Source organism: Gigantopelta aegis, chromosome 9 (genome assembly GCF_016097555.1).
Source record: "Gigantopelta aegis isolate Gae_Host chromosome 9, Gae_host_genome, whole genome shotgun sequence".
In the NCBI taxonomy this organism is placed as follows: domain Eukaryota; kingdom Metazoa; phylum Mollusca; class Gastropoda; order Neomphalida; family Peltospiridae; genus Gigantopelta; species Gigantopelta aegis.
The window spans coordinates 41,194,879-41,213,045 of NC_054707.1; the positions used below are offsets into that span (position 1 = coordinate 41,194,879).

At 35.4% G+C, this 18,167-nt stretch overlaps 1 protein-coding gene across 1 annotated transcript in view; it reads right to left on the reverse strand.

Annotated features, from left to right (window-relative positions):
* Window positions 1-14,881, reverse strand: part of LOC121380574 (lipoxygenase homology domain-containing protein 1-like) — a 114,328-nt gene extending 99,447 nt beyond the window's left edge. Inside the window, exons 1-7 of the mRNA XM_041509452.1 lie at window positions 14,753-14,881; window positions 13,915-14,088; window positions 12,808-12,973; window positions 9,914-10,158; window positions 8,247-8,382; window positions 7,035-7,179; window positions 5,817-5,919 (exon numbers count right to left, since the gene is read on the reverse strand). Of these exons, the coding sequence (XP_041365386.1) occupies window positions 5,817-5,919; window positions 7,035-7,179; window positions 8,247-8,382; window positions 9,914-10,158; window positions 12,808-12,973; window positions 13,915-14,076 (957 nt within the window). The 5' untranslated portion in view covers window positions 14,077-14,088; window positions 14,753-14,881. The remainder of the gene's footprint in view (window positions 1-5,816; window positions 5,920-7,034; window positions 7,180-8,246; window positions 8,383-9,913; window positions 10,159-12,807; window positions 12,974-13,914; window positions 14,089-14,752) is intronic.
* Between the last annotated feature and the right edge of the window lie 3,286 nt (window positions 14,882-18,167).

The following is an 18,167-nucleotide window of genomic DNA, read 5'->3' on the forward strand; positions in this document are numbered from 1 at the left end:
ACTTCCAGCCCACATTTGTTAATGTCAGGTTCTTCAGACCTGTTTATTTCTACTCACTGAAGAGCATTCTCAAAACCAAACAAATGTCCAAATGAAGAAAGGCAGCAACTGGTGAAATAATAATCTGGTTTGTTGGTGACTAAAGAGCAATCAAGTCAGATTTTTTTAAAGGCAACATACCAATTTGCATTAGACCATAGATTTGTTTTTAATTATTATTTTTAAAGCTGAAATCTTTAGTACATTTATAACATATTTAAGCATTCAGAAAAAAATGTAGATAATCCGGTTTCTATGTCTTGCCATTATGCCCTATTATTCAATTTATTTTGGTTGCTATCTTTAAATTAGGTTACATACAAATATACCATTAGCCATAAAGAAACACTGAGAATGGGATGTGATTTTCTTGTTTAGCTGTACACCACTGAAAATGGTGATGAGTTTTCTGTTGGATCAAAGCAGTTGTTAATACACACGGGTAACAAATACAAACATTTAATTTATAGAAACCCAGTTTACATGTGGCTCACATGCAATACAACCACAGGTTTATGCTTACCCACTGATAGCAAATAAAAAGGTTTGATTTACTGAAACCCTGTTTACAAGTGGCTCACACAGCTTTCTGCCAGAAAATAATATGAGGGTACATTAATAACACTCAAATTACTCTTATTAGGTGTTTGTGGGTTTGAAATCTTTTGAAACTGGACACTGAATTTTTTTACAATATTCCCCCCCCCCAAGATTATATAATATGTAATTTTACCCTTCATACCCTCTAGCAGAAACTCTTGCTCACATCCAATATACAACCACAGATTTATGCTTAAGAGTCAAACGTAGATTTATTACATGCATCTCATTTTACAATTAGCAGCAAGGGATCTTTTATATGCACTTTCCCAAAGACGCAGACCCTAGTTTCAACCTGTGAAAATGGGCACTTAAGTTTAGTTACCGCTAATCTACAAACTTGTATCACATCTCGATAAAGTTACAATAAAGTGAATAGAGAGCCTGTGTCAATGAAACAAGAGAAATAACCTCCAGAGCTTATTTCATACCAGGAAATGTATTTTTCTAAATTCTAACAGTTATAGAGACTATAACTGTTAGAATTTAGAAAAATACATTTCCTGGTATTACAAATACCAGGATGACTAGAAACAGTTTGGATGTACGGAAATGGATAATCTAAACAATAATATGCAAGTAATGTCTAAATTTCAATGACAAATATGGATGTAATATGATAGATATTCCCTTTTATAATTTTATAATCAATAAAGAATTGTAAAAACTATTCTTTCTAGGAAATGCAAGCAAGGTAGCCATTGCTAAAGACCAGACATCGAATGCAAACAGACCTTTTCTCCGCTAAGAAGCACACAATTAAAAACACTGTCGGACTCTCCAGATATAAACAATTTATTTATAAACGTGCACTTGCATTCAAGGACAAACACGTAAGATTTTACATAATCATTGGTACACTTTATTATCCTCAAAATAGCCCTATGTGCACACACTTTCAAGCATCTGCCAGCCCAGATAATTAAACATGTCCGAATCTGAAGTGTGTTTATGTCTTAAAACTTCTTTACTTCTCTCTTGTTTATCTTATTCAGTCTGAGAACAGGATGCACAATTATTCTATGGTGGGAGCGAAATGTTTAAAAAGGGTACCTACAGTATGCAGGGAGGAAATGCAATGGTTAAGAAGGGAACCTCTAATATTTAAAAAGAATCAATGAACTAATTTGAATAAAACTTGGATTGTTTTCTGTTTTAAGAATACTTCATCTTACCTCAAACAAATGCATATTTGTGACTAGCGGCACAAGTGACAATTACAAGTTTGGAAAGAACACTTTGAAACAAGAGTGAATTAAACCAAAATAAGTTGTAATAAGATTGATATAATGAGTAGGACGGTATTGCATACAAAAACCTCTCAACTAAACCAACAGAAAAAACTTAATGGCTTAGACTAAACTGGAGCAAAGAGAAAAGATGTTCGATCCAAAGCAATAGAGGAGAAAGAAGGAAGTTACAGTCACATGACCAGAACAGGAAGGAAGACTTATTGGAAGATTTTGAAGCCATCCCATTGTAAATTTATGTCTATGACTAGCACTTACGTCTGCCATAGATTTACGTTTACATGCAAGAAGCACCTTATTCTCAAAGACGGTCGTAAATGTAAACGTAACTTAGTTGGACGTAAATCTATGAGTTAACACTCTCACCGGAGAAATTAAAAAAAAACCCCATTAGAAATGATAGCTACCGGGTAAATAATAAATGCGCGAGCGGCGAACCATGACATTTTGGTATTGGTCAGGATCCGCGTTTTGGTACGAACTTGAGGACATTTCTTAAAAAGGAAAAGATAACTCAGGAGAAATTGGCCAAGTCGGAAACATCCGTTGGATCGCCAACAAAAATATGTTAAATCCGTGGACATTCGCCATCGCAAACTGCTTCAATTATTGGAAATGCTGCCAGTTTCTGTAAATAATAGTAAATAACGGCGAAGTGTCGAATGCACCACAATGCTCGAACCAGAAACAAAGTCCCAAGTTCGCTGAATGGTTAGATTGAACTACCCAATGGGTCAAACACTTTCTCGAGCACTGACAGGGTTCGAGCCAAAGGGATTCAACTGTAGTTATAACTTTACATATATATTTAACTGGTATTTCTTACACCATAGTTGGTGAAAAAATCATCAGTTAATTTTGGTAACACATACTAATAATACCCATACATATGATAACAATTTAAAGATAATCAACTAGCTTCTCCTAGCTGATACAATCCAATGAAAAAAAAAAGAGAAAGAAATCGATGTCTGTAATGCATAAGTTAACCTGAAATTAATTTCTCTGTGATGTATAAGTTAACTACAGGCACTAGGGCCAGTAATACGTTTTGGTTGGAAAAGACTTTTAAATTTAAATTTAAATTTATTTATTTGGGTCTTTTTGGGGATATGTAAAAAATAAAATACTATATTTGTGTCCATTAGATACCATTTAATATCTTACAACTCATTTAAAAATGCATATCCTACTTGCTTTTGCTTGTTATATACATTTTAAGATACTTGTAAGATAAATGGTATGGTAACGCACGTAGTATTCTCTGTATATCAACAATACATGAGTTATGCTATGTCAAATATAAAAAGGAATATAATCACTTTGGACAATATATCAAACAAGCAAGTTACATGTATATGGTAACTCCATTTGTACCAATTTTATGCTAAACAAGTTTTGTGAAACCATTATTCACTTATTAGGCCAAAAGAAATATATAATCTGTCTCTGTGAGACCAAACCGGCCTCGGTGGCGTCGTGGCAGGCCATCGGTCTACAGGCTGGTAGGTACTGGGTTCGGATCCCAGTCGAGGCATGGGATATTTAATCCAGATACCGACTCCAAACCCTGAGTGAGTGCTCCGCAAGGCTCAATGGGTAGGTGTAAACCACTTGCACCGACAAGTGATCCATAACTGGTTGAACAAAGGCCATGGTTTGTGCTATCCTGCCTGTGGGAAGCGCAAATAAAAGATCCCTTGCTGTCAATTGGAAGAGTAGCCCATGCAGTGGCGACAGCGGGTTTCCTCTCAAAATCTGTGTGGTCCTTAACCATATGTCTGACGCCATATAACCGTAAATAAAATGTGTTGAGTGCATCGTTAAATAAAACATTTTCTTTCTTTCTGTGAGACCAAAGTTTCAGAATTGATTTAGTGATGCTTTTTATTATTGTTTTTAAAACAATGCCTTACACAGAAAATGTGTATACTGTAAATCATGAAATTGATGTGAGCAAGTAATTAATGCAAAAAATGCGGCGAACACATCAACGCAATAATAACTTGATGCATTTTGTTTAGTGTCATTCCCAATACAAAAAATGTGCAGGATTTTACTATAATACTTCTAAATAAAACAAAACTTTTATAATAAAAAGATGAAACAAAATACATAAACAATTTTGGTTAAACATCTTTTTGTGAATACTTCAAGAATCTTTCTTTCGTTTCGATGTTGCCATTCTATTTTCACTTTCCTGGAATATCATAGCGGTTATATAATACAGTGATTTTCCAAATGTTTTGTTTTCAAAAAGCTCATTTTGCGATGTGAGTATTTTTCAAATTTTCTTACACTTCTGGATTATTGTATACATTTAAACTGGTTTGAACATATGTAAAATTATAATCAACAAATTTTATTACTAAATATATTCCTTTAAAAATGAAACAGTAGAAAATTATATAACTGTAACCAACAATGTGTGCATATTTCTTCAAACCATTTGGCTCGACTCTATACATGGCATTTAATTTAGACTGGTCACAAGTTGTCACTGTTGCAATATATCGCATTTGTTAACATCTATTCCTGTGCTGCGCATCAAATGTATAAAATCAGTCTAAAATATTTGTTAGAATAATAAGTCTGCATTCGCGTGAAATATTGTGCCCTGTAACAGTGACCCATTTACCTTTTATTCCTACTGGTAGATTAATTAGAAGCAATCACCACACAAAAGTGCGAGGCCTACCCTTAACAATAAGGTGTAGTTATACTAATTACACTACTTTAAGTAATTAGGGCTTCCTGGTCGACCCACCATGCGATTAGCTTCAGGTTATGTAGTAGCTGTGAAAACTACCGACTTCTTTTAACATGAAAGATGAAGCCCAAACAATATAATAACAACACAACTGTGGTATTTATGTGATGTGGACTTTTGCCCGACGCATTAATAAAAATACACATTTTTGTTCACTTATGTACGGACGCAATAATATCATGACGTATTAATTACATGATTTACAGTATTTAGTTTTTTATGTCCTCATCTGCCTTGGTCCTTGCTTAAGTCTCTTCACACATAGAAGACTTCATGCTGACACTCAATTATAATCCATTTTAAATAAACAAAGGGCTGACAACCACGACCTGTACTAATAAAAAAAAAAGTTTGTTTCATTTAACGACGCCGCTAGAGCACATTGATTTTTTATCTTATCATCGGCTATTGGACGTCAAACATATGGTCATTCTGACACTGTTTTTAGAGGAAACCCGCTGTCACCACATAGGCTACTCTTTTTACGACAGGTAGCAAGGGATCTTTTATTTGCGCTTCCCACAGGCAGGATAGCAGAAACCATGGTCTTTGTTGAACCAGTTATGGATCACTGGTCGGTGCAAGTGGTTTACACCTACCCATTGAGCCTTGCGGAGCACTCACTCAGGGTTTGGAGTCGGTATCTCGATTAAAAATCCCATGCCTCGACTGGGATCTGAACCCAGTACCTACCAGCCTGTAGACCGATGGCCTGCCACGACGCCACCGAGGCCGGTGTACTAATAAAAGTTTCTAGTCCAGTTTCAAATCTTGAATGACGTCAGATGCATGTAATTTGTATGGTGTTGTCATGACATTTAAGTCTCAGACTCTTATCATAGTTCCGAGTCTAGAATCTAAAGGTTTTATAAGCATGGGGCTTGAACTGGCTATGGCCAAAGTCATGGTTTTTAGAAAAACTAATTTTAACATTTAAAAAATTCTGAATACTCCAAAAAGAAAATAATGGGTTTTTTTTTTAATTGAATGCTTTTCGCATTACTCCTATAACATTTTCGTTCCCCCTTACAAAATAAAATCTACATTTAAAAATAAATGAAAAATGAAAATAATGGACTGCTCATATTTACAGAGTAGACACCACTGGGCGAGTACTTGTTGTTAGCCCTTGAAATATAACCTTTGATACTACTTACCTTATCAAGAAACCAGCCCGGCCCAAAGCCAGAGTTGTCATGGCCAACTCGAATCCTCTCAAGACGTCCAAGGCGGGGACATTCAAGAATGAATTCATCACTTCTGAATATTAAAACAATAAAATTGGTTATAAAATATGTCGCACTTTATTAATGCATAATTATCATAAGGAGATACCATATCAATGTTTCACATTTTGTCAATTTAAAAATATATGCTACACTAGTAATATTTATAGCTGTGCCTGCTCAAGTGGCTTATTTATTAATTAACCACTTCTTATAACTGTCAACTTACCATGTTACTCTTCTTTCAAACTGAAAATAAATTAGTATCTCTTTTCAGGAATATTTAACCAACCTTTAACCTATGTAACTTCCACCCACTCCCAAAATCCCATCAAATGGGTATAATCATTCTGTTCCAGTTATGTGATAGATGTTTCTTTTTATCTACTTTGTACATATTTCCACATTGCTCATATTTTGACCAAGCCAACTTGTGTTCGTGGGACTAGGAGGAAGTGCCATAGGTCAGAGGTCAGGTTTGACATAAAAATAAAAGTCGAACAGAACAACTCAACTTAAGCCGCCATCTGTCTTCAGAAACCACTTGATTATTCTCCAAAAAACATTAAATATAGTTCAAGTTTAGAAGTACCAAGAAGCCAACTGTCTTAAGAGGTCATGGGTTTTTTTTTCGTTTTTAACTTCATTGGATGTTTGCTCAATGTACTGGGTACGTTTACTTGTGATAATAAAATTTTAAGAAAGATGTAAAAATAAAAAAAACACTGAAATACAGTTTATTTTAAAATTATTGTCTATTTTTATAATATAACAAGCCAAAGGTGAATTTGGGTGACCATCGGAGCATCTCAGAACCCTTTGACAATAACAACATTTTGCATGACTCATATTTAGTATCAATATTCTAGTAAGCATGACTCAGCCCCACCAATAACTATTGGGGTTATCCATAAAGCATGCCAAAACATCCGGAACAGTTAACACCTACTCCGCCCAAGCAAAAGGATTAATTGTATAACACTAGCACATTTTTTGTGTGTTTTTTTGTGTGGGTTGTCATGTAAACTTTTTGGACATGATTTCTGAATCCTCCCCTCCCACCTCTGGGTGTACCTACTTTATGGATGACCTCAAATCCTGTATATACGTTTATCAGCAGCAAACAGAAAAGAAAAAAAGTCTAATTACTTTCCACGCTGAAAGGTCTTTTTGTTAGAATGCAGAAAGCGTTCTCCGGAATCACCGTTCTCTCCAAACATGGTGATGCAGACTTTAGCATCTGTCCCAGCACCAGAAACATCGCCCGTGTACACGGTCACCTTGTACTTAGCACCTGAAAACAAAATATTTATAATCAATACCTCTTAATGTATTTTTGTTTTAGATGAAAAAGACTTTGGATTATGGCTCTTAAAGACTCTGCAGTTTTGAAACACAGAGGCTTACTGCTTTTTATCAAGGAACAGGAGAAGAATAGCATTAAAATCAGGAATTCCTGAAAAAACATGGCACCTGTGAACAAAAACCAAATGTAGCATCTGTATTTTGCCATCAATATGGTCAGCAGGTTATTAAAAAATATAAAAGAATTGGAATACAACAGTAATAATGATGTATATTATATTGCAATGCTAAATATATCTAGAATCCTTCCCATCTGTGAACATTGTTTTCTTACTATGGTATGCATTACTATCTATTTCTGAACCAATTGTTTTTCATACTGCACACAAAAATAGTTGTGGTTTTATTTCCAAAACACTTCTACTTTTCATTTTCTGTCAAAAATTAAACTCAAATTATTTTTAAAGACAATGTTCATGAAGGCTGGGAAGGACTGTAACATTTCATGTCGTCAAATACCTGAGGATCCTCAGCACTGTTTATGACTATTGTCAAATTTTTTTACCAACAATAACAAATTTAATGAAAAATAAGCACTCCAGATAACCCATAAAATTCTATATAATATACACATCAAAAAGTTAAAATTTGTTTTGTTTAACAACACCACTAGAGCACATTGGTATATGAATCATCGGCTATTAGATGTCAAATATGTTGGTAATTTTGACATATAGTCTTAGAGAGGAAACTCGCTACATTTTTCCATTAGTAGCAAGGTTTTTTTTATATGCACCATTCCACAGACAGGATAGCACATACGATGACTTTTGATATACCACTCATGGTGCAATGGCTGGAATGAGAAATAGCCCAATGGGTCCACTAACAGGGATCAATCCAAACCAAGCATGCATCATGTGAGCATTTTACCACTGGGCTACATCCCTCCCTATACACATCAATGACAGAACTTGAGAGGACACATATATGGGTCCTAGAACCTCATGTAACTGATCGCCATCCAATGACTGTCAAAAGGCTTAATGGATCTACCTTTTCGAATGGCGAGTGGATCTCTGCTACCAATGAGGTCACGACTAATGGCATGGTCACCTTCATCCCTTGCTAACCACTGACCACATGGGAAGAAATATTTCCACTTGGGGTTTCTCAAATCTGTCACAACAACCTGCAATAGAAGAAGAATTCCATCATTTTGTTCATCTAACATATACTCCCCACTAAGTCTACGAGTGGTATTTTGTCATAAATCTGTTGGAATTCCATTATCAATTTTTGGTTATAATTGGTTGTCACAAACTGTCATTTTTCATTTGTAAAATCTTTTAGAATATATATATATCACATCAGCCCCCCTACAGCCCAGATTTGGCTCCCTGCGATTTCTGGCTTTTCCCAAAGCTGAAATTGCCGTTGAAAGGGAGGAGATTAAGGAGAATGCGACGAAGATGTTGATGGAGATCCCCAAAAAGGACTTAGTAGACTGTTTTGCAAAATGGAAGGAATGCTGGGAGAGTGTGTGAGGTCCCAAGGGGAGTACTTTGAAGGGGATTAGGGCGGCATTGTCCTGGTAAGCCATATATTTATTTATTATATATGGCTGGATACTTTCCAGACAGACCTCGTATAAGCAATATGATTTTAATCTATTGTACTGTATACTCTATATGCTCAAAATGGCATGAAAAGTGTTATTCAGGACTACTTTTGCTTGATACAAACCAATGAAGGAAAAAGAAGGAAACTTCCTGTGAATGGAACAGGAAGCAGAGGACTCATTGGAAGATTTTAGCTATCCCATTATCTGTGGGGGTGTTTGAGGTCAGGTTAAGTAGAAAAGAAATACCTATGCTAAATGTCCCAAACTTTATTTAAAAACAAGGATGATATCATTATTCACATGTGACGTCATTCTAGATAATTTTCAGTACCTACACTACACATCTACAGACATGTAAAATCACATTTCTTACATCACTATTCAAGGGAGATAATGCTAGGTCCTTTTTCCTTTTTGCCAAAATGTAAGATTTTCAATAATGTTTATAAAACTCAAATAGACTTCATTGAAAAATATGTAATGTTATATCCCGATGTTTGACTAAAACTATGAAAAACTTTTTGTTTACTTTTATTTTAACCTTTAAGAGAAAATTGTATTATTGGGACTTTGCACCTATTTTTTTATGTTCACCAGGATAGAAACTAAGTTTACAATAATATCTATGCATTATCTGTTTTCTTTATGAATGCATGAAAATAAACCCAAAACTCAGCAGAGTTCACACATATTTCATCATTAAACTGTAATATTAACATTTTCCATGACATCCATTTATAGATTTCATAATCAATCACCACATCGGTATAACCCAATCAATTATCGATTATAATCGATCTTAGAAACATCTGTAATGGAAAATATGACAACTGACACTGGGGCTAGACTAAACAGTTAAATTTAATTACAGTGTGTCTAAATGCAATTATTTTTTATCTTAGTAATAGGAGGCTGTTCAAGAAACATTTGCAGCTACATTTTCTGAATACAGCAAAGTAGTCCATGGATATTAGAATATTACAGATATTTATGTGTTAATAAATTCAATATGCTCTTCAGATTTCTGAATCTGATGCAGACTTGCAAGGACTGGTATACTGGGAAATCAATTCAGTAAAACGTACAAATCTTCACTCACCCTTTCAACATACCAACCAGAGGCTATGCCCGTGCCATCATGCTCAATCCGCAACTTGGTCATTGGTCCAACACAGTTTGAATGTATAAGAAAGACATCGGAAGAGCCTTTATCAAAGGTAGACTTGGCATTGTTCTGAAGATGAATCTTGTGTGTTACAGCCGTCTTTCCAAACAATGTCATAAACACATTGGCTTTAGTTCCAGCATTAAACCTGTCCCCGGTGACAACAACCACTTCATATTCTGAAGAAAAAAACATGAGATTTTTAAAAATTATTTTTTATATAATTTATTTTTATTTATCCCCAAATTAATGAAAGTATCTGGGATGGGAAGTTCAGAAAAACTGCTGTATTATAATATAATTTATTACATACCTATTCAATCTTACTATAGTGATAAAGACATTTTGAAACCGTGTGATAAATTTATTTTGTATTGCACATATGTGCGATCTGGACCGGAACTTTTAAATGGGGAATTCCCTTTTTATTTTTACTGCAGTTAGCGCCTTTTATTTACTGACGTCATATATGATTTACAAATGACGTCACATCGTATTTGAAACTTTACACAAGGCTGCCGCAGAGTATGATTCTTAACGTTAAGTAAATCCATGAAAGGAGTTTTGATCATAGATTTAACAAAGTGTTGTTATGATGTTAAATTAAAAGCCCTTTTTGTAAAACATAAAAGAAGGTATGTAATAAATACAGAACTTCACACATGTTGTTTTCGCTTCCTATTTATTGCACTTGTTTATTTTGCGAAAGAACATACCACTCGACCGCTATGCGGTCTCGAGGTATATATTCTTGTGCAAAATAAACTTGTGCAATAAATAGGATGTGAAAACAACGTTTGTGAAGTTCTGTATATATATATATATATATATATATATATATATATATACTACTCAAAAGAATTTAAGGGTCAGACGATATTTTCGACATTATTTTCTGAATGTCAATTATATTTGCTAGACCATAATGTCATGCATGGTATTGTTCCATTTTGACGAAAGTGGGTCTAAGCAACCCATAAATGAATTAAAATCAACTGTCATTGACACTGTCGACTAGTTCTAATGGCGAAAACATGCTTACATTTGCATGTAAATTAGGGCGAAAGCGAAAGGTCTGCTAAGTGCCCATAACTTGCTTTTTCACAAAGCGCTTCATTTGCACGCTTTGCACATGTATTCCATGTTCCCAATGCTGAATTTCCTTATAATTGGAGCTTGCGTTCGTGTACGGTGCACACTCCAAATTCGACAATGGTACGACTTCAACTGACTATCGAAGATCAAGGAAGGGCTATTGCTTGGCTTCAGGATGGCAATACGCAAAGAAATGTTGCTCTGAGACTTGGTGTCAGTCAGAGTGTCGTTGGCCGACTGTGGCAATGGTACCAAGCAACGAATTCTGTTCGAAATCGTCCACGTTCGGGAAGACCCCGAAGCACTACAAATAGAGAGGACCGCTACATCACCAATATGGCTCTACGTCAACGCACAACCACTGCATGCCGATTACGTGACAATCTGCGGACTGCGACTGGAACTTTAGTGTCTGATCAAACCATACGCAATCGTCTGAGAGCCAATAATCTACGCTGCCATCGCCAGGCTGTTCGACCACCACTCCTACCACGTCACAGAACGGCCAGACATCACTGGTGCACGCTTCATCTGCGGTGGCAACGTGTTCAGTGGGGTCGAGTGATGTTCATTGATGAGTCCAGGTTTAGTCTCCAGTTCAACGACGGTCGGGTTTGTGTCTACAGACGTCCTGGGGAGCGCTTCGCTGACGTTAACGTTAGACAACGTCACCGGTTCGGTAGTGGCAGCGTCATGGTGTGGGGCGGCATCTCTATCCACCACAGGACCCCCCTCTATGTGGTGGATGGCAATCTGAATGGAATCCGCTATCTGAATGAGATTATCCGGCCGTTGGTTCTCCCAGGCCTTCAGCAGATTGGCGGCGGGGCAGTTCTGCAGGATGACAATGCCAGACCCCACCGCGCCAGGGTGGTAACGGACTTTCTCAGACAACAAGGTATCACCAGGATGGATTGGCCAGCATATTCGCCTGACTTGGCCCCAATAGAGCATGCCTGGGACGAATTAGGCAGGAGAGTTCGGGATAACTATGCCCCTCCGGCCAACCTTCATGATCTGGGTCAACTTCTTATGGCCCAGTGGCAGGCCATTCCCCAAGAGTTCTTCAGACGTCTGATCAACAGCATGAGGCAACGATGTGTCGAGTGTATTCGCGCCAGGGGTGGATTCACACACTATTAAACAAATGTTCTAATGTGTAAAATCCATGTTTGACAACCTTCAACTTTGACAGCATGTCATGTGACTTTCTTGTATACAGTGACGTTTATTTGTGGGTTTTTGTAAATATGGAACAATAAATAAAAAATTTGGTGTAGTTTACATCATCAATCTAATACACTCTGAAACTTATTTGGTTATAAATTTTTGACCCTTAAATTCTTCTGAGTAGTATATATATATATATATATATATATATATAAAATAACATAATAGCACTGGTAAAAATAAGAAGCCTTGAATTAAAAGAAATATGACACCAAGAGGTAATAAATCAAATTAATAATTACGATGTCACCATGCTATACACTGCAAATGTGGATGTTTATAGGAGTAACAATATGACATCCTTTGACGAAATTTCACTTTGTCTAATTATCATTTGATGATAAACTTTAAAATATTAACTGAAAGGACTAAGCTTGGGATTGGTAGCATTATCTAAAAACAAAACAATCAACAACAAAAAAACTCAGGGGTTTCCCTGGACAACAGATATTAATTATGTCTTTGCAATGAGAAAGTACATATGTCTGAAATATTTTTCTCACCTGTTTTGGATGACTGTTTTGGGAAAAACTCTCTCAACTGTTTCCCATCACCATGGTGGAGTGACAACCACTGATTACAAATAAATGTCCATGTTTTCTTTGTCTTTGAGTTGACAACCTCCACTTCTTGAACATACCACGCATCAGGTTTCTTACAACCTGTTTGCTGTAAGAACAAGGGTAAATCTGTATCAATACAGCTCGGTACTAAAATGTCAATTATCTCTCTTCAAGTATTTAAAGAAATTATTTTAATCCATCAATTGGTGGGACAAATGGACGCATACTCAAACATACATACACACACACAGAGAGAGAGAGAGAGAGAGAGAGAGAGAGAGAGAGAGAGAGAGAGAGAGAGAGAGAGAGAGAGAGAGAGAGAGAGAGAGAGAGAGAGGGAGAGAGGGAGAGAGAGAGGGAGGGAGACAGAGAGAAAGAGAGAGAGAGAGAGAGAGAGAGAGAGAGAGAGAGAGAGAGAGAGAGAGAGAGAGAGAGAGAGAGAGAGAGAGAGAGAGAGAGAGACAGAGACAGAGAAAGACTAGTGTATAAACATCATATAATACCATTTACTGGCAGATGCACAAAGAAGTCACATTAAAACATTTCAAATAATATTAAATAAAATTTATTTTAATATATTTTATACAGCCTGTCAGTTTTATTGAATTAACTATATTTCAACAGAAAGAACAAACTTTTTACTCATTATTTTGGTATAAAGAAGAGGTGGAAGTGCTAAGTGAAAAGGTTTTAAGGCAGTAAAAAAAATATAGTTTCACATTTTAAAAACACATTTTTATTTCGACCTACCTCCTTCCTTCACTCTGCCCCTTCAAAATGTTTCATTTGTGCTGCACAATTACAACTGTGGTGGCTTAAGCTTTGTTTTATATACATCGATGAAACATTATGTGAATGCAACATGGTCGATGGGTAGACATTGTCACACAAAGATTGAAATAATCACATTACATATTTGGTCTTATAAATTTGCTTTCTCTAGGATCCAATATAACAAATTTTATATAAAGGATGATACCATTTCCAAGTTATTTTCTGTAGGCAAAATAATAATAATAATAAACACAAATCTGTACACTTGTATACCTCAAGTATAACTGACTTGACATTTCCAATATCCAATGCTCTGATCTTGAAAATATGAGTTGACCCTTTGGCAAACCTAAATGCTACATCTTTGTTTGACTTCACAGAACCTGCTTTTTTCATTAATCTCGTCTTTGGCAATTTACCCTTTGACCCTTTCATTCTGAAATACACCTGTTCAAAAGAAAGAAAAGTCACTTTATAACAATGTTTGATACATAATTTTGGAAGTACTCTTACTTTTGAAATTTTGACATTCACTTTTCTAGCAGGTGAAACTTGAAAATATTGTAGTACAGGGAGGATAATAGATCAAGTTATTTCCCAACTAAAACAAGCATTCTGTGCATACAGCTAAAGTATGTACCCTAAAGGGTCCAACAAATTTTCAAATATCCTAATTTCAAGGGCCACAACTCTGTCAAACAATTAGCAAATCCCCACGAAAAGTTAAAGTTTATTTTTTTTAACGACACCACTAGAGCACATTGATTTATTAATCATCGGCTATTTGGTAATTCTGACATATAGTCTTATAAAGGAAACTCAATACATTTTTCCATTAGTAGCCAGGGATCTTTTATATGCACCATCCCACAGACAGGATAGCACATACCTTTGATGTACTGGCTGGAATGAAAAATAGCCCAATGAGTCCACTAACAGGATCAGTCCTAGACCAACCGTGCATCAGTCCATCGTTTTACCCTGGGCTACGTCCCGCCCCAAATCCCAATGGAAGTCACATGAATACAGGATTTAAATTTGGCATGCATCATGATTTAAAGAGGTTTCAAAATATTTCAAGTGACATTTAAAAATGTAATTATTTTCAAACCTTAGCATCTGTTCCAGCATTTTTCTTGTCTGCTGTCGTTATGGCCACTTTATATAAGACTTCGTTTTCGGATTTTCCTCTTTGTGACTTTCTTTTTCTGAGAAGACCAGTGCCACTGTCTTCACTGTACCGTCGTGATGTCTGCCAACCAAACAAACAGTTACAGTGATTAATAATAATAATAAAATAATACATAATAAATAAACATACTTTTGGCCATCCATTGAAAAGCATTTGGTTTGCTGTAGTGGTGGGTTGGTTGTTATGGAATTTTAATTTTATTTTTAATATACTGAAGGAAATAAGGATGCAAAAATAATTATGGATGTAGGTATTATTCACAGCTCAAAATTATGAACTATTTCTTATAAAATATTTTACATAAAAATCATAGGTTTGTTTTTAAAATTCTAATCATTGTTAGGGTTAGTAAAGATTTTGGATCTATTTGTCCAACCGATTAGATTTCAAAAACAAATAACATGAAACAGTCTCTAGTTTAATATTTTGTGCAACATGCCTCAATTAACAAAATAAATATCTGGGATTTGCTTGGAATTTGATTGTAGACTTATTTTACTGCAGATAACATAATGTATATACAAAATGACTGGGCATACGATATCCAAATTCAGTGTCTAAGATTGTAATTGTGACAGTTGGCTTTAAGCCATGAAGAAAAAATTTGCAGCTGCAATTCAGACTAAATTTACAATGTACAAAGTCTTATGCAGTTTCCCAGTGATGACAGTGTTAGATATATACAATAAATGATTAACTTTTTTTACCCTGGTTTCATAGTCAAGATAGGTAAACTTTCTGGTGAAGTAGTCCAAAAGGTGAGGGTCATTGAAAGAGCTGTAATCTGGAATCGGGGATGATTGTGTGCCACTGTCAGCCACAGGATAACCAAGAGATGAATTCACAAAACTATGAGCAGTTCGCCCTGAAAACAAGCATGCATATCGTTTTAAGCATTTTAATTATTTGAGTTTCCACTTTCAATTTGTAAATGTTAAAGAAAGCAGAAAGCAAAAAACAAACCAAGGAATTATTTTTCAAAAACATTTTGAAAATGTTGTGGATAAAGAGATAATATAAGGACTGGGATGTGGAGGTTGATAGCAAAAGAAATTGAAAGATGAGAGGAGCTTACAAATTGGGATTCGAAGAAACATGATGAAAATCAAAGGAGAGAAAGGGAAGGATGGTAATGAGACTATTTCTTCCATTAATAAATGAAACAGACTGGCAAACAAGCCTTTCAAACACAATACAGGTGATGCTCCAGTTCCGGATCACTTCAAACAAAATTGTGAATTCTGTCAACATGCGCGCGTATGACTTTAAAAGAAATTCTTGGTAATAAAGATAATCAACCATATAAATAAACAGTGATATAAATGTAAATTTAGGTAAACATTTGGCACCAAAAACAGTGTTGTTCGAGCTGGCGTACTTACGCCAGTTGCGGATCACTTTGTCCAGTTCCGGATCACTTTCGAAAAAGAGAGGCTTACGCCTTCAAAAACACTATTTCCAACATGTTAGCACTTTCAGCACATTCGTGGATCCTGCCGGACATATTTTATGATCATTTGCAATTCCATAGGGTTCCCACCCCCCGATTACGCCCCTAATTAGCAATTTCTAAAATCGATTGAAAATCAACGATGGCGTCCCATGACGTCAGATATACGGGGCGTGTGTCAAAAGTAAAGGTGCACGATCCTTATTATTTTCGTTGTGTACTTTCATTATTTCAACAAGTTGAATTATATTTGATTTCTGGCATTCTAGTATATAATAATAATAATTAATATTATTATTACTAATAATAAATAATTGTTTTCATTTATTATCGTATATATCAATAATAATAATAATAATAATAAATATTATTATTATTATTATTATTATATTGATGACTTTTAAAACTGAAAGGAACAAAGGCTTGAAAATAGAAAGAAATGACATATCAGCAAAATATCAACTTTGGGACTGTTTAGTATTTATCATAATACAGGGGCGACTTATGCTTTAGGTGGGGGTCCGAAACAATATGTAAATGTTTATAATTTGAAATTATAATTTTTACAGGTTATCTACGTGGTGGGGGTGGGTTTTTTTTTTTAGCCGAATATAGGCTAATCCGCCCCTGTTTAAATATTAAAATTAAACAAATAATTTTGAAGCAGGACGGTTAGACCCCTTGTTAATAATGATACATTTTAATATAGTGACACACACTAAACAGTCACAAAAGTGGATTATTAATTATTATTTTTGACGTGTTGTTCCATTTGCCCTTTTCTGGTTAGTCTCCCCCCCCCCTACTACATTTGATTTATATTAGCCATATTTGTGAATGACTGCGGCTGGTATTTGTACAAATGGCTAATTACACGTGAGAGACAAGTGGACGAACACTTAAAATCGTAGTTTCAGTTTATAAAATATGTGTCTTTACATTATATACATATTGTCATTACCTGTAGAAAACAAAAATAATACAAGAAAAATAGGTGGAACTACAACGATTAATATAATATTTTGTAGAGGATGACTGGCCATGGGACGAAGTCTAGGGCTACTATGACATGGGCCCCGAGACATACAGAGTCGAATTATTATGAACTAGTGGTTAAAATGACGAATCAAGAGGTTTAAGAAGAAAATAAATAATAATAATTATTATTATTATTATTATTATTATTATTATCATGGAGAAAAAAATTCCACCGTGTTCAACGTTTTTGAGTCTTGAAATAAACCCTGCGTTCATCGCCCCATCTAGCGGCAGTTACAACGTAAATACTTCCGTTTTGTGAGTGATCCGCAACTGGCGTATCAAGTGTGTCCCCTTTGAGGAGTTACAGTAAGTCATTTACAGCATCACTTTTCATAAAACTAGTCATGCACAATCTATATATGTTTCCCCTACTATATATGTTTCCCGTACTATAAAATTTCAAAGGATATAAAAAGAAAAACATAAAAAACTTCATCTCTTTTTAAACGTCTTCTTTTTTTCATGTCGTCTGCTCGTGTAAAGTTTTAATAGTGGTTATGTATCGCCGTCCAAAATAAAACCAAGACTATATACTGTTACAGTTATTTTACGTACAATTTCAAGAAACATGTATTATTTGTTTGTTAGAATATTTGTTTAATGAAATTTACACAGAAATGACTAAACATTTAATATACCGACAGACTGATCGGTAACTACAGGTGATCCGGAAGTGATCCGGAACTGGCGCATCACCTGTACCCAACTCACGTGCGTATGGAGCATGGCGAGTTGTGTAGGTGTCATTAATGTATCTGTTATGCAACACACTGGGATTTCTCGGTGGGTCATTCTGACTGCGATATGTGTACGTGGTCCTTCGAGGTGGTGCTGCAAGAAAAA